This window comes from Electrona antarctica (genome assembly GCF_951216825.1).
Source record: "Electrona antarctica genome assembly, chromosome: 12".
In the NCBI taxonomy this organism is placed as follows: domain Eukaryota; kingdom Metazoa; phylum Chordata; class Actinopteri; order Myctophiformes; family Myctophidae; genus Electrona; species Electrona antarctica.
In genome coordinates, this window is record NC_136793.1 from 34,348,590 (window position 1) to 34,374,582 (window position 25,993).

At 42.2% G+C, this 25,993-nt stretch overlaps 1 protein-coding gene across 1 annotated transcript; it reads left to right on the plus strand.

Annotated features, from left to right (window-relative positions):
* Positions 1-403: 403 nt before the first annotated feature.
* LOC306934515 (solute carrier family 12 member 2) lies at positions 404-25,555 on the plus strand. The gene is made up of 26 exons (XM_079517108.1): positions 404-1,049; positions 2,768-2,890; positions 3,432-3,507; positions 6,623-6,718; positions 7,119-7,258; positions 7,583-7,693; positions 8,189-8,297; positions 9,795-9,922; positions 10,272-10,356; positions 11,038-11,186; positions 14,513-14,620; positions 14,772-14,895; positions 14,999-15,100; positions 16,256-16,411; positions 16,733-16,832; positions 17,259-17,370; positions 17,477-17,617; positions 17,753-17,859; positions 18,227-18,306; positions 18,870-19,001; positions 19,281-19,394; positions 20,064-20,175; positions 20,635-20,721; positions 22,401-22,536; positions 25,143-25,210; positions 25,357-25,555. Exons 1-26 carry the CDS (start codon positions 564-566, stop codon positions 25,490-25,492), a joined length of 3,318 nt encoding a protein of 1,105 aa, XP_079373234.1. The 5' UTR covers positions 404-563; the 3' UTR covers positions 25,493-25,555.
* The last annotated feature ends 438 nt before the right edge of the window (positions 25,556-25,993 follow it).

Here is a 25,993-nt window from a genome sequence, read left to right on the forward strand (position 1 = left end):
AATGGAGCATTGACTATAGAAAGAGCAGTGGGGTGCCTGTCTGCGATCGAACTGTGTACGGTGACGCACACTGGAGACGTTGGTCCGTTGGTGCTGCCTGCAACACCGCGTTCTCACTCTCTCCTCACCTCTCTCTCTCCATCCAGCCACGAGTTGGCGAGAGTGACGTTTTTGTCTATCTCAAACGGTTTATTGTCATACTACAGTCTCTCAGGGCCGGGAGAGGGAGGTGCAGAAGCACGAGGAGGAGGTAGGCCGGGTTGGTGGTGTCCATTACGCACCGAACTTTGGCACGCGTGCTTGCATCTCCCGTTTATCCAAGGACAGCTGCGGTACGGTCTGTTGTTGCATGTGTAACTTTGAGTAACACACGTCAGTAAATTGGAATAGTTATTTCAAGTTAGTTTTCAGCTGTCTATATGTAGTAATTTATTCGCCCGATGTCAACATCTCTCATCTCTGTGGTATTATTTGGAGCGTGGTTTTGTTACTATATCAGTATTTCACGGTGACCACCACCCAAGAGATAGGTCCTAAGTTGCGGGAACTTGACCGGCATCATCATGTCGGGATCTCCGGGACAGAAGCCGGCACTGAGGCCTGGCAGCAGCCGCTTCCAGGTGGATCTGGTCACGGACACGGAGACAGAGAGGACCGCCACACTTGCGCCGGGCACAACAGATGGAACTACGGGACTCTCCTCGGGCCCAGGACCAGCTGCAGCGGTGGAAGAGGAGTCAAAAGTTAGGTTCAGAATGGGAATGGTGGGTTTTTTTGATGGTGGCGGCTTAGGGAGCGCCATGGACATACTGGGCCTTCCGCCAGACGTCTCTCAAGGCCCCGATGTAAAGAGCGACTCGGTGAGCCTCCATTCAACAGGTACGGGCCACACGCAGGCCTCAGACACCCACTCCAACACATACTACATGAGGACCTTCGGCCACAACACCATAGACGCCATCCCCAACATAGACTTCTACCGGCAAACGGCTGCCGGGGATAAGATGGCACGACCCTCGCTGTCTGAACTACACGACGAACTGGACAAGGTAACACAGTATGGCCTAGTAGCAGCATATTGCCTATATACAGTCGTAACAGTCCCCGTGTTGCTGTCATGTGTCCGCTCACTGCATGTGTTGTGGTGTGTGTGTGTGTGTGTGTGTGTGTGTGTGTCAGGGAGAGAGAGTGAGAGAGAGAGATGATCAATTCACTTTACAACCTCTCTCCCTGCCTGACTGTTGATGGTGACGGTGTCATGTGTTAAGAAGAGATGACGTGCAATAAGATAACTTAAGTCATTTTTGAGTTATTTGACAATTCCTTCACTGTTGTTTGACCACATTCCTTCATGCCCACCTACCTAGAAGCCATAGGCTACTGCTGTCAAGGGACTGCATGACATCATGGGAGCATAAGTTGTGCATAATAAACACATGTGCGCACACACGCACAACTCACTCACTCACTCACTCACTCACACACACACACACACACACACACACACACACACACACACACACACACACACACACACACACACACACACACACACACACACACACACACACACACACACACACACACACACACGTCAAAATTAAAGATATTCCATCCATCTTCAACCGCTTATCTGTAGTCGGGTTGCGGGGGCAACAGCTCCACCAGATGTCCCTCTTCAGAGCAACATTAGTGACTTCCTCCTGGGGGATCCCGAGACGTTCCAAGGCCAGTGAGTCGATGTGTTTCCTCCAACTGCGCCTTGGTCTGCCCCGGGGTCTCCTCCCAGTGGGACGTGCCTTGAGGACATCACTAGGGAGACCAGATGCCCGAACCACCTAAACTGGCTCCTTTCCAGGCGAAGAAGCAGCGACTCTACTCCGAGTCTCTCTCGTGTGACTGAACTTCTCACCCTATCTCTAAGGGAGATGCCAGCCACCTGTCGAAGAAAACTCATTTCGGCCGCTTGTATTCGCAACCTTATTCTTTCGGTCATGACCCACACTTCATGACCATAGGTGAACAGTGTGATACAGCGACTCCAATACTGCCCCTGCTGCTCCGATATTCTTTCCTTTCTTTTTCATTACCAAGTCACCAAGTTAAGGGTGTCGAAAGTAGGCCTATTTAGATCACTCTTTTGAGTGGATGCACCTCTGTAGCTATAACAAAACAATATGTCTCACATACACCTCTGTAGCTATAACAAAACAATATGTCTCACATACACCTCTGTAGCTATAACAAAACAATATGTCTCACATAATAAAGGCACTTTTCCACAACAATAAAGTGAACAGTGCTGTGCTGTGAAACATTTTTTTAAGATATTTATTGGGCTTTTTAGATTACAATAGGCTGACAGGAAATGGGGAGAGAGATGGGGAGTGACACGCAGCAAAGGTCATCGTGATCGGGACGATCAAACTCACAAAACGCTGTCAGGATTACAAACCTATAGGTGCCCAGATGACTACACCAGCCGCCGAGGCCATGAAACATTTCACAGATTCTGAATTAATTTGGTTGGTTTCAGAAATTCAGATATGGTTCTCACTTCTGAGAACCTAATTTGGGCCCGGCTCAGGAGGTGGTACTAACCCTGAGTTCTGTCGAACCAGAACGAAAAAAGGTCTAAAATGGTGTAAATAGCAGTCGAAGGAACCCTGAAAGTGTGACAGTGATGACCACATATTGTGTATATGAAATATATGTATTGTCTGCTCTCTCTTCACCACTTCCACCACTGTAATTTTTACTCAATTAGGAGCCTTTTGAAGAGAGTTTGGCCAATGGGGAGGAGCTGACAGCAGCAGAGGAGGCAGCGGCCCTGGCAGCCAAGGAGGCTAAAGGAGGAAGCGTAAAGTTCGGTTGGGTCAAAGGTGTCTTGGTGAGTGGGATTGAACCATTAAGACTCGAGGCAGATTTTACAAATATCTTCTAAAAACATGCAAAGTGAGTTTAACATTGTTTAACGTTGTTTAATGCAATCAGATAGGACTTTTCTGTTTGAATGTATGGGCTGTCAAGGCCAGAAAGTAGTTTTTTGCCACTCAGTAGGCGTTCCTGCATAACTTCCTGGTTTGATGATGATGTCACGCGCATACCCTCTATTGTGACGGGTGATAATGGTATTTTTGTGTCACTGATGTCAATGACGGAGGCGCGCCGTGTCTGGTGGCCTTGAGCCACGTGAGGCACCGCCGAGCGAGGCGCTAGCCGAGCGAGTCGCAGTGCCGAGCGTTGCGAAGCATTGACACCACACCACCCCCCCCCCCCCCCCCCATCTCAAAATCTATTGTTCCAGGGACCCCCAGAAGCAAAGATTTGAGTTTCACAAAGTATAAAAATATACTTTTTAGCTCAAAGTGTGTGTGTGTGTGTGTGTGTGTGTGTGTGTGTGTGTGTGTGTGTGTGTGTGTGTGTTAAAGATCCGCTGCATGCTGAACATCTGGGGTGTGATGCTCTTCATCAGAATGTCATGGATTGTAGGACAGGCTGGCATGGGTAAGTTACATAATAAGTAAGGTACTCCACAGTCATCTTACCAGACCAGCGGTTGCCAGATTTTCATGAACCGATATCAGAACTAAAAATATACCCCTGCCAAACCCTGTATACATTGCCTTTAAAAGGTCAGTCATTGCCAAACGTATTGTAATATGTACAAAGTAACATCATTGCATGTATTTTAGTGCAGTAGTACACCTACAGCAATAGGCCACATGGCTCGGGAACTGTTGGCTTCCAAGGCTACTTACTATTAAAACAACACAGTTTTAACTGAATAGATTTCACCAAAATAAATGATCTTGAACAAAACAGTAGTTCACCAAGGTCAAATTACTACAAGCTATTGAGAAAACAAGAATTGATTACATAGTCATAATTATTAATTACCAGCTGTGTTATTATATCTGCAAAATTGTGGGTGAAATAACTAGTGGGTTGTTGTTGCAACTTGCTGGCTGCAATGCAATGCTATCCCATTGGCTGAGAGGTCGGCGAGGGGCAAAAAGTGTCTGGTTGCCTAGAGACGAGGCAGCCAATCAGAAAGATAGGTGACTACAGTAGCCAATGAAATTATAAGTTTCCACTAGGTGACTACGGCAGCCAATGAAATGATAAGTTGCCACTACCAACCAAGGCCCCAGTGAGGCTCTCCGACATTGAAGCACTGCACCCTAGTGGTAAGAGGTGGAACTGCAGGCGGACCCGTGGAGTTATGACGAGGAAACCCCGTGCAGCTGGGGTTTAACATTGAGCGCACGTTTGCACTTCCGCATTTTGGACACCAAATTTTGGTGTGGAGTTTGCATGTTCTCCCTGTGTCCCCTACTCTAGGGTAGGTATCCTCAAAAAAAACATGTAGTAATCCTGGTCTCTATAGTCTATACTGCCTCCCCTTGGTCAGCTGGGGCCCCTGATGGAGGGGAAAGTAACTGGTTGGAATAACGTGTTCCTTCCATGCCACTATGTCCTACTGGGGAAACTCCCCCTGTCAGGTTATAAGAAGTGGCCTGTTCACTCCTGAATACAGGACAACACACCCCGGTGAGTTGTCTTCACTTTCTGACATGTCGGGGTGAGTTGTCTGTACTTTCCGCTGGGGCGAGTTGGGCGAGAAAGTACGGACAGCTCACCCCGAAAGTCCAGACAACTCACCCAGGTGAGTTGTCTTCACTTTCTGACATTGCGGGGTGAGTTGTCTGTACTTTCCGTGGCACCCATTACAGTAGGCCTAATGCAATTTCGGATCTAACTATCGGTTCCTACAGACGTGCGCAGTCACGGCTAATTATTTATTTATTTAACAGTAAAATCCGGTGAAACACTTGTAAGTAAGGAGTAGAGCGTCTCTCTCTCTATGCAGCATTGAGGGGGGGGGGGGGGTCGTTTGTGGATAATGTTTGCGCTTCAAAGTTGCTAATTAGACTGCACTCCCAACGGACGCATGATCAATCAATCACAGTTCTAATAGGCCTACTTATACTGACTGAATTACATCTGAATAGCAAAGCAATATTGACCCCCCCCCCCCCCCCCAACAACGATGATGATATGGCTACTGCTAGTTATACATTAGCATGTGAGAAATTACAAGTGACCTTATATAACCATTCAGCCACACACACACACACACACTTTAATTCAGGAAGATAAGGTTGAATGAATCTAGATTATATATAGGATAAATGGGATAAATCATTCAGATTATACAAGGAAATGAGGGGAATCAGAGGTTTAAAGACATTTTCAACAATTTAAGATCTCCATTTTGGCAGGAATATGCTTGGAAGATGGAAACAATGTTGCACATTCATCTAATCATATGGGTAGGCTACTGGGTAGCCTACAAACAATAATGTTTGTATTTGTAAGGTTTATTAAATGTATGAATTTGACCTTGACATACAATAGCACTCATTTTCGACATTTTACTGTGTCATAAATATATTTACATCTGTAGCCTATATTGTGACTGTGCTATCATGCCTTGACTTAATTATACTTATATATTATTGTAGAAATTGTTGTTGTTGTAAAGTTCTGAAAATAGACTACTTCAATATCCAATAGGAACTATGTCACCATTAGTTCAGTAAAGTATATAAAAGAGCTCAAAGGCTACATATTCAGTCAGACAACTCACCCCGAAAGTGAAGACAACTCACCGCGAAAGTGGCCGAAAGTGAAGACATCTCACCCCCGAAAGTGAAGACATCTCACCCCTGGTGAGTTGTCCGGACTTTCGGGGTGAGTTGTCTTGACAACTCACCAAAAGTGGCAAAAGGGGTGAGTTGTCTTGTTACCTTCACTCCTCATGCATTGGAGGAATATTGAGCATGAGTGAAAAATGGGTTACAAAATCTTGGAGAGAGAGGGTGACCGTTCAACATTCTAATGGGTCATACCTGTAGGTTTGATTCCTACACCAGCTATGCAGTATGTCCTTCCAAGGTGTCCATGAGCAATCTAGTTTGCTGATGGGTTTGGATTCTGCTTGCTTCGCCTCAGGGGTACTGGTAAAAGTACAGGAGTCGAGATCCACTTTGGTGTGTTTTATTAACAAAGGCAGGTAAATGTCATTGCATTTGTTTTGTATTTGTTGGTTTCTAAAGGAAACAATAAACATCACCATATAGCTAATTATCAAACCATACTGAAGCTTAGGACAATAAACAAACACATGACACATAGTTGGAGCATGAAACACAGTTATGCCATATATAATAATACTTCATGCAGTCTTAATAATCTTGATACTCACTTTAGTCATGAACTCAACCTTCAGAACAACAAGGAACATAATGGAAAAAATAAATAAAATAAAAACTACTGAAGCTAGCTGGCTAAGATAGGCACTTGAGTCTCTGAACATGCTGACTGCACTTCTCTATGCTGTCTTTAGCATACAAATCTCCACCCAGTGGCCTGAGGTGTATTACATGTCCTCAAACTATGAATAAATTATAGTCCAGGCCCAGGGCCTTTCTAACAAATACACTGACTGATCTGCTCACAGACTACAGTCCAAATAACACTCTGATGTATGTTATGTTGTTGTTGATATATCTGTTTATGGAGTGCATACACTGATGATTTATTTTCTGTTCAACAGTGTTGACGATTGGGATCATTTTGATGGCTACTGTGGTAACCACCATAACCGGCCTGTCTACCTCGGCTATTGCAACCAATGGCTTTGTACGTGGAGGTGAGATAAAGCAGTAGCCTAAGTGGTGCATCTGTAAACTATGAGTTCATTATAAACATGTCACACATTTAGAGAAGAGTCCCACGGAGAACCATGGTTTATTATTTTAATGTTGTGATATTAGTCATTAAACCTTAGTTAGTCAGAAAACCTTTTCAAATGCTAGTTAATGCTAGTTCTCTGTTAGGAGAGAAATGTTTCAATTCTAAATCTGATACAAGGTCAATGAGTTTACAATGATATACTGTGTGTGTGTGTGTGTATATATATATATATATATATAGTTATATAGTACTATACTATATAGTTATATAGTATATATATATATATTTATTTATTTATTTATTTTATATAATATTATTTTTTATTATTATTTTTTTTAAACTGTTGTGTTCCCCAGGTGGTGCTTACTACCTGATCTCCAGGAGCCTGGGGCCAGAGTTTGGAGGCTCTATCGGACTAATCTTTGCCTTCGCCAACGCCGTGGCTGTTGCCATGTATGTGGTCGGCTTTGCTGAGACTGTTGTGGAGCTGCTAAATGTAAGTAAGCATTACTCTGTTTGATGATGTTTCACTAACCTTCAGTACAATTTTAGGTCATTTGATACATTGGTTCTCAATCCTTTTCATGTCAAGGACCTCCAGATTAATTAATGTAATTGGCCGCAGACCCCCATTGGGAAATACTTTGTGCCAGGTACAGGATTTGCGTTTCAGAAATATTCCACATTTTCCACATAGTCACTCATCAAAAGTGTTTTTACATCTCTCCAGCGGTCTGTCCACCATGAGAAATACTGATCCGTTTTTCTGAGCAGTACGATATTGTTGATATGTGTTGACGAGGTGTCTGGTTTGTCTCAGGATGTGGATGCGTTGATGTTTGATGAGACGAATGACATCCGTATCGTTGGTGTCCTGACTATCATACTGCTGCTGGGGGTCTCTGTGGCTGGAATGGAGTGGGAGGCCAAGGTACCAATGTTTGATTGCACTCACATTTTACTTAAGTAAAGTATCAATACTTTGATGTAGAAGTTCAAAATGTTTTTTTTTTTTTTTTTTTAAATAGCAGATCTTGGTGTGATCTGAGGTGTTTTTGGTAAGAAATGGGAAAAAACATTCACACACAAACAGGGGTTGAAAATTAACAATTGATCAAATAGACTAGCCATTGGGAATAGACTGTGACTTGATTGATTTACTTTTTTATTTCACAGTATGTAGAATGGGTACATTCTACATACTGTAAGCACAAGTCAATACAACAACTGCTACTTTGAGGATGAATCATGACTTGTTTACATCAGGGTCCTCCATTTTCAATTCAATTGACTTGGCATCAGTGACTGTTTGGCACAGAACTACTGTAGTTACAGACAGACAGTAATTCCTGGTAAGATACCGGTATTATTTTTGCAAACGCTGAATGGATTAAGTGTGTTGTGACTCTCTCTCTCTGATTCTCAGGCTCAGATTGTGCTGTTGGTGATTCTGCTGGCAGCCATCGCCAACTACTTCATAGGAACGTTCATGCCCATGGAATCCAAAGAACAGAAGGGCTTTTTTGGCTACAACAGTCAGTCTGGCTTTTTCATATTAAAACACATTGACTGTGTAATTAATTAATATTTAACCTTTGACTGCTGGTGTTTTTCACTAACCTTTGAAGAATCACCCAATATTGTACGTCGTTCCATTCCACGCACGGGTGCCTTAAAATAGCACACACGACTGTCCTAGTGTCAGAAAATTATCCATCCGGCAATCGTATCGTGCTGCATCGTCCCATAGGAATCCATTGTATGGGGAATTTCCACTGGCCCCTATAGCCACAGGGAGAGTTGTTTTGTTCCGGTCATGTATTCCAAACGTGTGACATGTCACAAAGAACCCGCGGAAAATGTAAATGTCTCATAAGTTATCAAAAGCGCCCTGCAGTCTCAATAAAACAAAACTCGGGAAGGTCGTGTTTAGCAGGGAAAGACTCAATCAATTATCTCGGGAAACTCAGGTTCAGCCGCCTGTGTTAAGCCCTTGTAGCGTATTTAACCCAGGAGTGTAACACTTATTTTAATAAAGAAATATCACTTAGCTACCTTTAACATAATATGTTAAAATCTAACTAAATATTATTTAGTTACAGTTCTACTGTCAGAACATGGTGCTGATGTGCTGAAAATAGTGTTACCACTACTTTTGAACTCTTGTCCCTAGTTAGGTTTTTAAAAATGAGAAAATTAATATTTTCTCACGTAACAAAATAAAAATGTAAAACACAATTTTACAAATGAATGCACAGCATTCCAACTGCTGGTTTCCTCAACTTGTCATGTGTTATCTATCAAACAGAACAACTAATATATTGTGTGATGATTGACTGAAGGTGTTTGTTTGCTGTCAGGCACCACTGGAATCAGCATATCATTATTGGTCACAAGGAACAAGGAGTGTGCACACAATACGTGGAGAGGTGCCAAGTTCTTCAAAGCCATTTCTGCCTCATATCTCCTGGTGCTCTCATTGGCTATTGTTCATCGACATTCCAGATTTGGTGCAGATAATTTCAAACATGCTTGAGTGTCTAGGATGGCTCAAAGTGACTAGTTCTGACTTAGCATTGTGTCCCAGATCTCAACATTTTGTCTGGGACAGGAAAATCAGGGCCATAACCATCACATCAGATCCATGGTCGGCCCATTGAACTCTGCAACACAAGTGAGTGGGAAGTGAGGACGCTGGCGTCGACTGTTCGCCGCTTCACCTCCCAATGTATGAATGAATGAACCATTGTAAAGCGCTTTGAGCACTTGGAAAAGCGCTATAAAAATGCAATTCATTATTATTATTATTATTATTAAGAGCCATTCTCTCTACCGACTGAGCTACATCAGGAATAGAAGCCTTGACAGGGTTAAGCCTAATTTATAGGCTACTTTATTTTATAACTGTGACACTTGCAGAATGATGGTATCAGTGCCATGGTGTATGCAATGAGCTACAGAGGGCCTACATTGTAGAGTTGAATTACTTTTGTGTGATCTTATCTCCTGTATCTGTATCATCTCCTCTCTAGTGGCCATCTTTCTAGAGAACGTGGGTCCAGACTTCAGGGATGACGAGTCCTTTTTTTCTGTGTTCGCCATTTTCTTTCCTGCAGCCACTGGGATCTTGGCTGGAGCAAACATCTCTGGAGATCTCACTGTAAGTTCAAAACAAAAAAGGAGCATTTATTTAGGGGTCACAGATGCTCTTAAGCCCTATTTTGAGGGGGAACTGACCCTGATACTAGACTGGACAAACGCTTATGGCCATACGCACTCGCACACACACAATTGATTGATTGATTGATTGATTGGAACCAGGACATTTTTTGTGTTATCCGTTTAGCCTAAATGTCTGACTGTATCTTGTGCCGTTTACATTTCTGTCTAAATAAAGTATTCAATCAATCAATGAGGATAATGATTGTATTGTGATCTTCACCTGCAGGACCCACAGTTAGCTATCCCTAAAGGAGGATAATGATTGTATTGTGATCTTCACCATGCAGGACCCACAGTTAGCTATCCCCAAAGGAACCCTGCTGGCCATTCTTGTGACTGGTGTGACGTATGTGGCTGTCGCTCTGTCTACTGGTAAATACTTTGTTTACACCTTACTCAAAACTCACTTTTACAGTATGTCAACTATGTAGCCACAAAATATTCACCTTTGAAAAATAATGTTTGTCCACAACATTGAAGACCTCATAACCCCACTTACTTTTGAGCTTTGTCCCTCTGGATGAAAACGCTGGTATTCAGCACACCGCTGTACACAATTTTGTAGCATTCCTAAGCCAATAATTTGATGACAGACGGAGTCTCCTACCATTACATTAGCATATTTCCGCCGGTCATCAAATAATTATTTGAGACACACATACGGGTATTTCGGGGCGTGTATTGTATTTTTTTCCTTTCGTCATAGTGCAACATATGGTGAAGTATTGTAGTGCAGGTGCAACAACTACCGATGAAAAATAAAAACGGGACCGCCAAATTCTGCCAATAATCATAATTCTTTGAGTCACACATCCAAGTTTTTGCGGGGTCAAACAAATAATCACGTGATGTTGATTCCCTTCCCCTATTCGCTCATAGTAGGATATACCGGTATATGACTTATGCGTAGTCAGATGAATTGGCTTAAGAATGCAAAAAAAATAAGAATCAAGTGTGTGTGTGTGTGTGTGTGTGCACTGTATGTGCGCATGCGTGCGTGCATGCATGTGTTTACATGTGTGTGTGTTATGTCTGTGTTCTCTCCCCGTATAGGTGCCTGTATCGTGCGAGATGCCACAGGGGACCATAATGACACCGTGACTGACACGGTGAACTGTACTGACGCTGCCTGCACTCTGGGATATGACTTCTCCATCTGCAAGGAGGGAGGCTGCCAGTACGGACTGATTAATGACTTCCAGGTAGGACTACAGTAATATAACTTCCTACACCTTTGCCTAAGTGCTAAGTAAGCTAGAGTTGACTTAAGGAACAATGGGCCTCATTCACTAAGCTGTAAATAGTGTGTAAATAAAGCGTGTACATTTATAGGAGTAGAATGCACAGAGAAAAGGAGGCTTAATCTTCAAGGAAGGAAAATGTCAGAGTTTGTTGTTTTATTAATATTGTCTGAGTGAATCACGCTAAACTGTCTTGCAAGCATCGCCTGTCACTTAGAGACTAGCCTGAAACAATCAAATTAACTAGGAGTGTAAACAACACCTCAGAATGTCTCAGCTGCACCAGACAGACAGACAGACAGACAGACAGACAGACAAGACAAGACACACTGACAGAGAGCCAAGCCAGAGACACACACGGCTGGGTCGGGACACGACCACGGCAGATGTGGGTAGTCTGATTTGAAACAAATGTCCTTTAATCACTTTGTCTTGCTCGCCCGGTCACATTGCTCAGCTGATGCATGTGTTTGCGTGTCAGAGCCGGAGAGAGAGAGAAAGTGATGAGAAAGAGCCTTGTGGACGTTTTATCGTTTTTATGAACATATCTTAGATTATATGGTTATATTTTACTTGCCTTGGGCAATCACACAGCAGTTAGTGTCAACCCCTGCAATGTATGTACAGTATATTAGTACATGTATGTGCGCGCGCACACACACGCGTGCATATGACTGAGTGCGTGTGTATGAGCTATTCCCAAACAAAGAGATAATAGCCTGTTGTTTGGAGTCACAAGGTTCTCGCTGGCTGGAGCCAGGAATGAATGGCAGCATTGACAAGCATGCACAGCGCACGCATGCACGCACGCACGCGCACACACACACACACACACACACACACACACACACACACACACACACACACACACACACACAACGGGAAGTTCAAACATTGTTTTGGTGATCACAGGAAAAAACGAAATAAACAGAATCATATACTGTATAAATGTTTAGCAGAGTTTAAATGACCTGGGATTTCAAAGCAAGGACACAGTGGTAGTTTGACATTGAGATAAACATCTATTTATTGAGGCAATACAAAACTACCGGTATTCGTCCAACATCCTTGTTTTAACATTTCTTCAGTCAAAAGATCCTTCAAAACAAAACAACTTGTTCTTTTTAACATTTCTGACAGATATTCAAGGGTATACTGTGAAATGTGTGAATAAGAATGTGCTCAATGGCTAAAATGCAAATGTCCTAATAATAATAAAATCATGTTGTGTTTTTAGCACTAATGCACTTCCCATCCTCTAACATGTTCCAGCAGAGTCAGACTGTTCTAGTAACAACTTATCATCAACATAATGGTATGTGGACTTGCTGCGACCACTTTACTATCTTCTCGATTATGTTTAATTTGCATTTGGAATAAAACAATACAAAAACAAAATAAAAACAATTCTGTAACTGCTGTTACTTTAATAATTCTGCTGGTTAATATTAGTAAAGTATTACTGGTGTTTTCAAGTATGAAAAATGATGGACAGTAACAAAGTATTCATTTTGGACACTTTTCACACTACATTTCAAAGACAAATATTAAGGGAAACATGATGAATTAACCACTTAAGTTCAGAATGAACCGCAAATACTGTGTGAGCTTGTAGATCTGCTATTTTCACTATTATTTTTTCCCCAATACAGCAATGCATTGATTTAAAAAGAAAATGTCTACTTTGTAATATCTACTATATAATGCGCCACATCTCTGCGTGTGTGTGTGTGTGTGTGCGTGCGTGTACGGTTGTAATGCACGTAACTCGAGAACCGTTTGCCCCACCAATTTCAAATTCAACACACGCATTCCACACCCCCACAGGGAGTGCAGTGCCCGGTATCGAGCCGGTCGGACCCACGGTTCTCCAGAACCACCACAAAAGGCTCTGTTCAGGCTCTGCCAGTGGGCCTAATGAGGCCAACTCCTTTCACCTGGGCCAGGCTCTGCCAGTGGGCCTAATGAGGCCAACTCCTTTCACCTGTGCAATTTCCAGCCTCTGCCTCAGCTAATTGAGGCTCAACCAATCAGGCTCTGCCAGTGGGCCGAATTGATTGCCAAATCACCCTGGGCAAGACCTACGCTGAAAAGACTATCAGCGGAAGTGGCGGAAGTGTTGCGTGTAAGATAACTACGTCACGCGGTGCGGCTGTGTTTACTAGTCCCCACCAAAACAAGGAAATTACGTTGATGCTTTACAAATCAGTTCACATTCTCCGCGAATGAAACAAGTGTTGTGATTGGTCGGGAAAATATCGTATCCGGGGGAAATACATCTGATGGATGTTCCGGAGGATACGTCCGCCGATAGCTTCTTTGCCTTACGTTGTGACCAGGCTCTTCTTTTCGCAGAAAAGTAAGCCTGGGACCGAGGCTATTGCCAAATACACTTTTCAGTTTGCAGTCTTCACACACACACAGGCACACAGGCACATACACAGTTCTCCATGTGGGACACCGGCTGACGGGTGCTATGACAACGTATATCATTAGGTTCCCAAGTTGCATCGTTCCCAAGTAGGCCGGTGGCCGACTGCGACGTACAGGTCTAGTCCTACTATAAATGTGCCACGTCTCTGTGTGTGTGTGTGTGTGTGTCTGTGCACGATTGTAATGCACGTAACTCGAGAACCGTTTGCCCCACCAACTTCATATTCGACACACGCGTTACACACCCCCGCAGGAGTGCAGTGCCCGGACTCGAGTCGGTCGGACCCACGGTTCTCCAGAACCACCACAAAAGGCTCTGGTCAGGCTCTGCCAGTGGGCCTAATCAGCCTAAATCCCCTCACCTGTGCAATTTCCAGCCTCTGCCTCAGCCAATTAAGCAACTTTCACTTGTAGTGGATAAATCTTTGAACAGGAGTATATACTTTAACTCAAGTACTGAGATTATTCAAGTACTTTGTCCACCACCACTGAGTATTTAGTTTAGTTTATTTCAGTCAATTTTGTGGTAACATAATCATAAAGTAGTCAACATACATTTACTGACTGGCTCAGTGTCCTCTTATAGACATGGTTGCATGGTTTACAGAAGGATGTCTACTTTGTCTTCCTAACTTGCTGTCTTTCTATTCATGGCCATGTGTGCATGTCTATACAGTATGTACACAATCTATGCACACATGCATGCAAGTGTGTGTGCTTGTACATGACATTTCCCTGCACGATGCTTGCTAAAACGCCTGCTAAACTCCGTTGCTATTAACTCTGCCTGGTATGCATCTTTGTGCATGTGTTGTATTGTATGTGCATTGTATTGTATGTGTCTATTTGACCAGGTAATGAGTCTGGTATCGGGGTTTGGTCCCCTCATCACAGCAGGGATCTTCTCAGCTACTCTCTCCTCTGCCCTGGCCTCTCTGGTCAGCGCTCCCAAAGTCTTCCAGGTAGAACACCTATAGCTGCATTTGTTTCATTGTTATTATTTTTCTCTAAAATCATTATTTTGAAAATATATTTTGCCAACAGTCAAACTCACGTTTTTATGGCCTTGTTTAACATAGCAAATTGAATAAATGAATGCTGCTGTCATTCTAGGCTCTGTGTAAGGACAACATCTACCCTGGACTGGGCATGTTTGCAAAGGGTTATGGTAAAAACAATGAGCCTCTCCGAGGTTACGTCCTGACCTTCGCGATTGGCCTCGCCTTTATTCTGATTGGTAGGTACATAGCCTTCTCTGTCCACACACAAATGTGACAGTTGTTGTTGAATAATGTTTGTTTTACTGTGAAAAAGTACTGTATGTTTTTTCTTTCTGTCAGGGGATTTGAACATCATTGCTCCTATCATCTCTAACTTCTTCCTGGCCTCGTATGCTCTCATCAACTTCTCTGTGTTCCACGCCTCTCTGGCAAACTCCCCAGGTACAGTGCACACATTTCTACCTGGTATCTATGACCATTAGTACCATATATACTGCAAAATAGAGTGGTGGCCACAGTAGAAGTCAGTTATGGACAAAGTACTCAACCACAGTACTTGAGTCAAAATGTGCGATTGTGCGTAGATACTCTTGTTCAAGTATTACCCAACTACAAGTAAAAGTTGCTTTGTCAGATTTGTACTCGAGTTAATGTACTGGAGTATTTGCTTTGCTATTATTCACAAATGCATGCTTTTAAAAAAATAAGAATTTGCTGTATTAATATCAATATGTAGTCATTTCACCCCAAATTACAACGATTTTGTGGAAATAAAAAAACAATACTACAGAAGATAGCAGATCTACAAACTACACAACTAGTGACTTTCACTTGACTACAGTATATAGTATATTGCGTTTAAGTGGTCAATCCATAATGTACTTTTCCACCCTCCTAGATATGTACTGGAGTCAACAGTACAATATTTGTCTTTGAAGTATCAAGTAAAGTACAGACAGGGGGGCACGGTGGCACAGTCGGTAGTGCTGTCACCTCACAGCTAGAAGGTCCTGGGTTCGATTCACGCTGGGGACGCTGTGGGCGTGTTTTCTCCTCCGTGTCATCAGTGCCCATACCCGAGGTGGGGTTGGCGAAAGCGCCCTTCTGTGTGGAGTTTGCATCTCCCCATGTCCCCTCATAAAAAACATGCAGTAAACTACCTCCCCCTGGCCAGCCGGGGCGCCTGATGGAAGGGAAAGGAGCTGGTCGGAATAAGCGCGTAGCTTAGACTCCTCATGCATAGAAGGCAGCATGAGGTCAGTCCGCTGCCCCCCAGGTTGGGAGAGGAAGTGTAGCACCCAGGATTACATTAGATAATTGACACTGGGTGAAAAAATCGTGGGTTAAAAAAAAAATCAGACCAGTCTGAAGCGAGTGGTGCAACAGCACCCCCTATTGGTACTCTAAACATCGGGACACAGGGACATAGTCACATAGGTTGGGACATAGGACAAAGCTGTTCCTTGGAGTGGTTGCACCACTCAAAAGGTCAAGTACAGACACTCAACAGATTTGAGTACTGTACTGTACACAGTAAATGCACTTTGTTACTGTCCCCCACTGAACTGCATGTTGACTACTGTTCTTTCACCACAGGGTGGCGACCTAGCTTCAAGTATTACAACAAGTGGGTGTCATTGGCCGGGGCGGTCCTGTGCTGTGTGGTGATGTTTGTGATTACCTGGTGGGCAGCTCTGGTCACCATGCTCATTGTCCTGGCTCTGTACATCTATGTCGGCTACAAGAAACCTGGTAAACACCTCTCCACATTCAGAGTGCCCCGCCCGCACGCACGCACGCACGCACGCACGCACGCACGCACGCACGCACGCACGCACGCACTCTCCTACAAGATCCTCCTATAACTCACAATTTTCTACATACCAGCAAATAGGTAGCAAACATCATTTTGCAGAGCAAAATTATGTCTTTGCTACCTGTTGTGTGTCCTTCTACTTATATTCTATTTCTGTTCTGTCTAACCCAGAGTCTGTAGCATAGTGCACATGTGAATTGGGATTATCCATCATATTGAATTGAAATGTGTTATTGTATTGTTTTTTTGTATCACAGATGTGAACTGGGGTTCATCTACTCAAGCTCTGATCTATAACCAGGCTCTGACCCACTGTCTGCACCTCACTGGAGTAGAGGACCATATTAAAAACTTCAGGTATGGTTCTCTCCAATTCTGGCTCCCAAGTTTTATTATGTTTTCTCACCCAGCCAATTCCTGTCAGTATCTGAGTGGAACAACATAACATAATGACATGAAAAAAAAACTAAAACTAACATAATTGTTTATCTAACCAAAGGGTTCCTATCCTGTCATGCTACACATTTATATAGCGCCTTTAAAATGTGCATTACATTCACCATGGTGGAGGAAACCATGCAAGGCACCAGCCTACGCATCAGGATTAGTTAGGAGTTAAGTGTCTCAAGGACACTCCGACACCAACCCAGGTGTAACTGAGGATCGAACCAGGAACCTTCCGTTCCCAAGCGGCTGCTTTATCTCCTGAGCCACTGCCTCACAGTGCGCCCACAGATTGTGATAATAACTATTTGTCTCTATCTTTTCGTCACTGTCTTTTAGACCCCAGTGTTTGGTGATGACAGGCTATCCTAACTCCCGCCCTGCGCTGCTTCACCTTGTTCACTCCTTCACCAAGAACATTGCTCTCATGGTCTGTGGCCACATCAGGACTGTACGTATTTGCTCATTCACACACGCACGCAGTACATGGGCTATAGCCGAGTTTATAGGTGTATGTTTCAGATACCGTAAGTCATCTTGTTGGTACCGTTTCTCAGGTGTCCCGTAGGCCCAACTTTAAGGAGTTGGCTCAGGACCATGCTCGCTGTCAGCGCTGGCTCCATAAGAAAGGCATCAAAGCTTTCTATACTCCGGTCTTCTCAGACAACCTGAGGCACGGAGCTCAGGTCCTCTTACAGGTAACTCTCATCTCTTCAATCAGTGCTGTTCTCATTTGTTAAGAGTTAAGGATGTGATCGGTTAGTATGCTGTTAAGAATATGATCTTTTGCTATAAGTAACAGTTAATATGAAGCTGATGCGGTGTTCCCCCAGGCATCAGGTCTGGGTCGTCTGAAGCCTAACACCCTGGTGATGGGCTTTAAAAACAACTGGAGCGATGGAGAGATGAGAGACGTAGAGATTTATGTCAACTGTATACAGTAAGGATATGATATACTATAATATATATATATGTGTAGTCAAGAGATATATATTAACACCATACAAAACAACATCTATTCCATTTTAATAAACCGTATGTAAACACACAATCTTAAGTGTCTAATCACATCTCATGCCTGACATTGGTGTAAAACTGAAGATTGGGTTGAATGATGTTGGTGTCTAATCTCTTGGATAATACTTTAGTGAGCAATTTATTTACTGGGAACTCACATTATGTATGTATGTTTGAAATAGGCATCGCAGTGTGTATTTCCTAAGCTTTCTTTCAAGATGAAACACATATAGAGGACGATGTGGAATAGAAATCATTTTTGACTTGTCTTTAATGTGTGTGTGTTCCAGTGATGCATTTGACCTGCAGTTTGGAGTGGTCATTCTCAGGCTACAGGAGGGACTCGACATCTCTCATATCCAGGGACCAGGTACACATTCCCCATAGAACTGACTGGACATTTTACTACTCTACTACTACTCTACTAATGCATCGCAATGTGATGCATTGTCAGCTTGGAGATCTGCTATTTTCAACTGATTTGTATACAATTGAAAAATTGTGAAATGGTACATTCTGCATAATGAGTAATTTCTACTTTTGGTACTTTTAGTAAATTTTCATACCAATACCTTTGTACTTTTACTCAAGTACATTTGAATGACATACCTGTATTTCTACTGTAGATTGACTGTAGCATTGATACTTTTACTTAAGTAAAAATGTGTATTTTTCCACCACTGTGTATATGTGAGATATTTAAATCCCAGACCTATTATTATTTTTATTATATTATTATTTTTTCTGCAAACAAAATTATATGGTGAACTAAATATTCTGTTTAAGTCAATGTCTCTCTCTCTCTCTCTCTCTCTCTCTCTCTCTCTCTCTCTCTCTCTCTCTCTCTCTCTCTCTCTCTCTCTCTCTCTCTCTCTCTCTCTCTCTCTCTCTCTCTCTCTCTCTCTCTCTCTCTCTTTATGCCTGTTTCTTCAGAGGAGCTATTGTTGTCCCATGAGAAGCCAGCGCAGGAGGTGGTGGTGACTGTTAACCTACCTAAGGAGTCAGACACCGATTCCTGTCTCTTGAAAAACACAAGCAACCAAAGCAGCCCGCTGATAATGAAAGGTGCGAGAAACTAAACAGGAAAATATAGGGCAGGGGTGGGCAACTTTGACGATGGAGAGGGCCACAATAGTTCCACATTCACTAGATTGGGCCACATTGCATATTACTGTCGTGGCAAAAATTGCAGATCTACAAGCTCAAAAGTAATCAGAATACACATGCTTTTACTTACCTATACATTGGTCTTATATTACCGCTGTGATCGCAGGCACAAGCTGCAGACGAGTGCAGTTGAGTATATCGTTAAACTAACTACAGTTCATGGTTTGTCTCCAACAGAGATCAAGTCCCCGCTGAGTCTGACAGACCAGCGCATGTTAGAGAGCAGCCAGCAGTTTAAAAAGAGACAGGGAAAAGGCACCATCGATGTCTGGTGGCTGTTTGATGACGGAGGTAAAAACTGAAGCATGTGTCAAAAATTTCACAACTGTATTTTTCTTTTGTTTTGAAGGGGTACTGCTGCATACTGTATATTATCCCTTGCTGAATACATGGCATCTACAGTACATACTGTAGCACACCGTTTCCAAACAGTGGGCCATGAGTCATGACCCATTTGTGGGTCACGATCACATTGTTATGGGTCCCCTTAGTTGTTGTTTCCTACATTTTGTTTTCAATTATTATTCAAAACCTTTTCGAAAAACATTTCCCAAAAAAAAATCATTTTCAAAAACAAATTCAATTATTTATTTTCCAGTAATTTCATGAAGAAATCAAAGAAAAGGCCCGGGTGGCTAGTGTAGCGGTCCGGGCAACTAGGCTGCCAAGCCAGCCTGACGGCGTGTCGCGGGTTCGACTCCCGATCCCGACAACCTTTGCCGCGTGTCACCCCCCCATCTCTCTCCCCTTTTCCTGTCACCGTACAGAAAAAGACCAGGCAGAAAAAGCCCAAACCAATATAAAAAAAAAATCAAAGAAAAATCATGACAACAAACAAATGCTTGTAGCCTTATCTACAAGCTCACAGCGTGGTGCGACACGTTGTGAGCTTGTAGATCTGCTATTTCCACTAGTTTGGGTCGCGGGGAGACATAACATTTTCTCACTGGAATGTTCTAGGCCTGACACTTCTAATTCCATACCTGCTGACCAATAAGAAGAAGTGGGGTGACTGCAGGATCCGTGTGTTCGTTGGTGGAAAGATCAACCGAATTGATCATGACCGTCGCACGTGAGTTACCACCAGTTTCATGGTTATGAACTCTTTCGGTCTTACTATGATCAATAATCTTGAATGTTGTACTGTACAACCAGGGGTACTGAATAGAGAAGAACAGGTTGTCAAGGTCATATGGGCTGACAGATGCCCCAAAAGATGTGTTTAATAAATATTAAGTAAATATTTATAACAAATATTGAAGGTACAGAAGGTTCTCAAATTTTAAGTAGTAACCCCTAGGCTGATTGAACTGTCCCACCAAAATTGATGTTGGTTAAATTTACTCTATAACGTAAAGTAGCCTACAGTAGTGGCGCTTTCATAGTATACAATAATGAATAATAATAATTGTTCAACTGTCATTTTTTATTAATTCCTGACAAGGGTTTTGGTTATTTAAATACCTTAATATGAACAGATGTGTGACACTTTGGTTGACAGTCTATTCATTATATTTCTCTGTTTAACTAGGATGGCCTATCTGCTGAGCCGCTTCAGGATCGACTATTCCGACATCAACGTTCTGGGAGACATCAACACCAAACCCAAGAAACACAAGTACATGTTTATTTATACTCTATGGCACATTTGTTTCGCTTGCCAAAAATAACACATTTTCAAGTTAACAATGCAAAAATCTGATGGATATGTGTAGTAATGAGGCACTACCATCTGCCAGTAGGAAAATACAATGTATGTTATGGATTTGATGTAAGCATTATGCATTACACTCAGGACTACATTAATATTATTGTTTTTGGGTACACTCGATAGTTTCAGCAAAGACCTACACACTCTATACATTTAACTGTGAAACTACAAGCCTCTCAGTACAGGAAAACACACTGTAAAATGCTCCATTCTATTTTAGTAAAAACTGTTGCATAATCTTTCACTCACCAACTTGTCCGGTGATAAGATCAGACCCGAAGGTCCATATGAAGAAATAAACTAATCCTCTCGTAGAAAGAGTGTTTTATTCAACACTGAAGCTAATACAGGCGTCAAGCAATAATACAAAAATACATGAAAAGGCAGAAGAGTATTCAATATCATGTGCCCGGCACAATATCCCCCGACAATTATTCAACCAAGATACAGGCTTGCCAAGAATTCTTGATTGAATGTTAAATCGGTCAATATGCGTCCTGTCTATGAGATTACTTCAATCTCAAAAAGGTGGGCATAATAAACTTCGGCTTCAGCCCTTTCCTTTTCGGTCAATTGTATCATGTCAATCCTTTTTTCTGTATGTAATACTGCTGGGATAAACCATGACCGAGACAAATAAACTAAACTAAACTAAACTAGACAAAATATCCCCAGAAAAGTATTTAACCAAAAGACGGGCTTGCCAGAATCTTTGTTTAGATTTTAAATCTAGAAAATATCCATCATTGCCATGCAATGGGCTACCTAAGATAATGTGACCGAGCAATCGGTAATGCTAAGAGCAGACAGAATTTTAGTTTATTTAACTAGATTATGGACATGCCCAGATTCTAGTCAAATACAGCAAAATTCACTCTTGTTTCTCCACTTCATCAGTGTGTTGCTCGGCCAGACCACTCAGCTGCTCCGGGTCATTAAAGGGTTGAGGAAAGGCTATATCTAATCCCAACCACGTCATGGGACATAATGTTAGAGTTAGTACTCCACCATGTTGGTGGAGAGCCACTTGTAAATATTGCTAAGTTAAGTACTCACTAGGGATGGGCCATCACATCGGTATTGGCCGTTATCGGCCTTAAAATGCAATATCGGTATCGGTAACAATCGGTATCGGTTTTAGCATTTTATTTTATAATAATTATGTTGAAAAATAAATTAAAAAAAAGCCTTAAAAAGCCTTTTGTTATGATGAAGGCTGCAAATTCTATCAGTGTTTTCTGGGGAAGCTTTCAAAAGAGTCAACAATTCGCAACATTTTTAAATAAAAATACTACATTCAAGCCATTTATGTTGGGATATGGGCCAACATTTCAATTTGGAATAAAGAGGCATTGCTTTTTTCAAATTCAGTGTTTATAACCATTTTTCAGAATGGACAAAATTATTATAATTATTTATTACAGAATAAGATCATATCAACATTTGTTATATCATTTATCGGCCGTAAGAGCAATTAATTATATTGGATATCGATATCGGCCAAAATGTCTCATTGGTACATCCCTAGTACTCACCAAACATGCTTTATTAGTTCAGTGCAATGATGTTCTACATCATGTCTCCAGTAAACTGACCTTTAAGGAGCTGATTGAGCCATACAGGCTGAAGGAGGATGATATGGAGCAGGAAGCAGCAGAGAGACTGAAAGCCATGGAGCCATGGAGGATCACTGACAATGAGTTGGAATTGTACAAAGCTAAGGTAAAACATTCTGCTATATCTTTGCTTCATTGGCTTAAATAATACTCAATCGTACAATGGTGTCACATGACAAGAAAATAATAGCAGATCTACAAGATCTATGAGCTTGTAGACTTCTGTATACTCAGCATGCAACAATGTTGTGTGATGGATTAGAAATCTGGCTTAAAGTTTGGTTCACAGTTTCCATGGCTTGCCATCTCCCACAGAGGTGTATTTCAACATAAATAAAAATAAGAATGATAAAATAAAATATGGTAAATATAACTAATATCAAGAACAGAATGGAAAATAATTACAAAATATAGCTGCAAGCAGCGATAAGGCGGGCCAAGAAAGAAGACAATACGCAATAAGAACAATATGCACAAATAAGACTGACGAGCTGAGTTGTCAGTACCGGAATTTGAACACACAACCTTGTGGTCCGAAGGCAAGAGCTCTAATGACTGAGCTACACGGAGACAATCAGTTACTACATTTTAAACAGTAACATCATTCAGTGTTTGGGTAAGAAGTATGTGTGTCCTCATTTTGGGCATGTCATTATCCATTTCTACAGTAGGTTCGATGTTCATGTTTTCACGTACAAACTTCTCTTCAACTGGAATTTCAGATAATGGTCCATACATTGTGTGTAGAACGTTTCACGCAAATTGCTCAAAAAACCAGGCAGAAAATCAGATATAAGCATTCTTTTCAAAGTGACAGATGTGTTCCCCATGAGTCAAGGAACATGTGGAAACAAGTGCCGTGAATTTTGGCCAAATGAGTAATGCCTGTTCAAAGGTTTCATTTTAAAAAAATTGCTATAGCGCCCCCCTTTGGCCAATTGGAGTAAGACTGGTTTCAGTGCTATTTGGCATGACCCTCTACCATACCGTAAAATGTCATAAGCATATGACGCTGCATGTATTAGGGGCAGAAGAAGAATTTTCACAAAACAGCAATTTTCATTGGCTCATAAAAACTTAGGTCCAAAGTTCACGTGTAGACGTTTTTGTGCATTTTGATCAAAGATCCTGGGAGGAGATACATTTTAACTGTTTTTCATATAATTCAAAATGGCGGGTGATCTGAAGGACAGAGGTCAAAAGTCAGAACACGAAAGTTGTTCGGCATGAGGAGACACATATGTGTATCAAAGTGTCATTGCCAACGGTCAAACGGTTCATGAGCTATGCACGTTCAAAGTTTGCATTTTCAATTCAGTGCTATAGCGCCACCCTTTGGCCAATGGTCATGGGCTTCGCATAGTTACTGTTTGGCATGGCCCTCTACCAGATTCCCGCGTTTCACGAAAACCGGCCACCTATTTTTGGCGGAAGGAGAAGAAAAAAAACACAAAAAAACAATAAGTGACCAAAGTCACTTTGTGACTTCTTGGTCCCTTAAATATTTCACTACAGCTACTACAGAACAGTCAATCCACTTCACTTTTGCTAGCTCTCAGATCAGGCACTTTTGCTAGCTCTCAGATCAGGCTTTGAACTGCTAGTTTAAGGTGCTTTTGAGTTTTGTTTGTTTGTTTGTTTGTTAGCTTAGTTTGTTCCAAATGTGCAGTGTGGAACTGTGGATGTACTTTGAATGTTTTTCATCCATCCAAACTGTAGAGAATTAAACAAGAACTGATCAATTATCAGTTAAACTCATTCAGTGCCACCTGGTTGACACCAAAGTCTAGAAGTTGTGCCATTTTTGGCCATTGTGACAAATACAAGCCAATTAAAATCTGTTGTGCATGTCATGGATTAGATCAATTATAAAAATAACTTTATAATAAAATAATAAAGGCGTAATTAGGTGTCAGTGCCAACGGGATACATTAAAGAAAGGTGTCAGGAGGCGGCACGTGTTAACTTGTTTCCACACACATAAATACAGACAGACAGATATTTACATTTCATAGCACAATTCTGGAGATATAAGGCAGCCACAGGTAATTAACAACAACAGGATCTGTCGAGGTGACTCTGTAACTGACAGTGTAGCCTTAGCCTACTACAAATGGAACCAAAGGACCCTTTTATAACAATAAACTCTGATGGAAATACAAAAGGACTGTTATGGGTCCATTTGGTTGTATTTGTTGTGCACTCTCAGGTAGCACATTCTCCAAGCCATTATATGTCGCACCTCACGTACAGCTGTCGGTTGTATTGGCTTGGCAGGTACAAAGAACATCTCTCATGTGTCAAAATTGCGGGGGTCCGCGGATCAGCGGGTCCACCGCCGCACCTGCGGAGGTGGGGTAGTCTGCGTGGGGGTCCAAATGTGTTACTGTTAAATCAGCGGGTGTGCTCCGGTGTGCTCTGCTTTGCTGCGCTGAGGCATCATGGCGGCGGCGCCGCTCGAAATCGACCTTTTCGACTATGGCATTAAAAGTGTGTGGTTCCCTCTATGGGTTGCGTAGAAAGGCAGCCAATCAGAACTACAGAACTACGCGTCAGTATGACTAACATGTCGAAGTTTTCATGGGTATTCATAGACCAGTGCTTTTAAAGCTACTGGTAAAAAAATGTCCATTGCAATTTGCAACCAACCATTGTTTCTGGTTGACCACTAAAACTGTCTCTTTACACATGATCCTCCTTGGGAATCTTCAGTCCAATCGTCAGATCAGACTGAATGAGCTGTTGAAGGAACATTCCGCCACTGCCAAACTCATCGTTATGTAAGGCTCTTGCTTTCAACTTTATCAAAAAATTTAAATACTATAAGAAGTCAAGTAAAGAAAGATATCACTATGACTCACTGTATATTTTTGTATCTTCTGCTCTGTCTGTCTGTCTGTCTGTCTGTCTGTCTACCCCCATAAAGGAGTATGCCATTGGCCAGGAAGGGAACTGTGTCTAGCGCCCTCTACATGTGTTGGTTGGAAACACTATCAAAGGACCTGCCTCCAATGCTACTGGTCAGAGGCAACCATCAGAGTGTCCTCACGTTCTACTCCTAACATACTGTACATGTACAGGAGTGTATGCAGAAACAACCTACTTACAAGTATGGTATATGTAGTGTGTGTATGTATACAGTTGGAGAGAACAAAACAGCCCATTTTAATTTATTTTTTTATTATTTAATCAGACAATTTTCAGGAAGTACCAAAAAGCAATTTCTATAAATAATAAAAGAGCGCAAAATGTACTGTACTTCAAAGACATAAACTCCCTTTTTAGACAGCAAGAACAAGCAGGCTCATTGTGGTAAATCTAACATTCTCATGTTATCTGAACAGTGAAGAGAGTAGAATGTACAGTAATAGCTCCATTTTCGTCGCTGCCGCTACCTGCGACGCGGCCCACAAGTCAGCCGCTGCCCGAAAATTACGAGTATAGGAGCTTGCTCTGTCCCTAAATGGTATTTTGGTCCAGCGTCACCCGCTATCTATTATGCCGACACCGGTATTTGCGCCTAGAGGTGTGGTCATAGGCGTGTTGGCACGCTTTCCCCTAAA

Excerpts from the sequence above, each read along its gene's own strand:
- LOC306934515 (XM_079517108.1), top strand. The coding sequence starts at position 564 with ATGTCGGGATCTCCGGGACAGAAGCCGGCACTGAGGCCTGGCAGCAGC. Across the intron at positions 8,298-9,794 it reads GGGCTTTTTTGGCTACAACA|TGGCCATCTTTCTAGAGAAC; the intron begins GTCAGTCTGGCT and ends TCTCCTCTCTAG. Across the intron at positions 18,307-18,869 it reads CTCTCATATCCAGGGACCAG|AGGAGCTATTGTTGTCCCAT; the intron begins GTACACATTCCC and ends CTGTTTCTTCAG.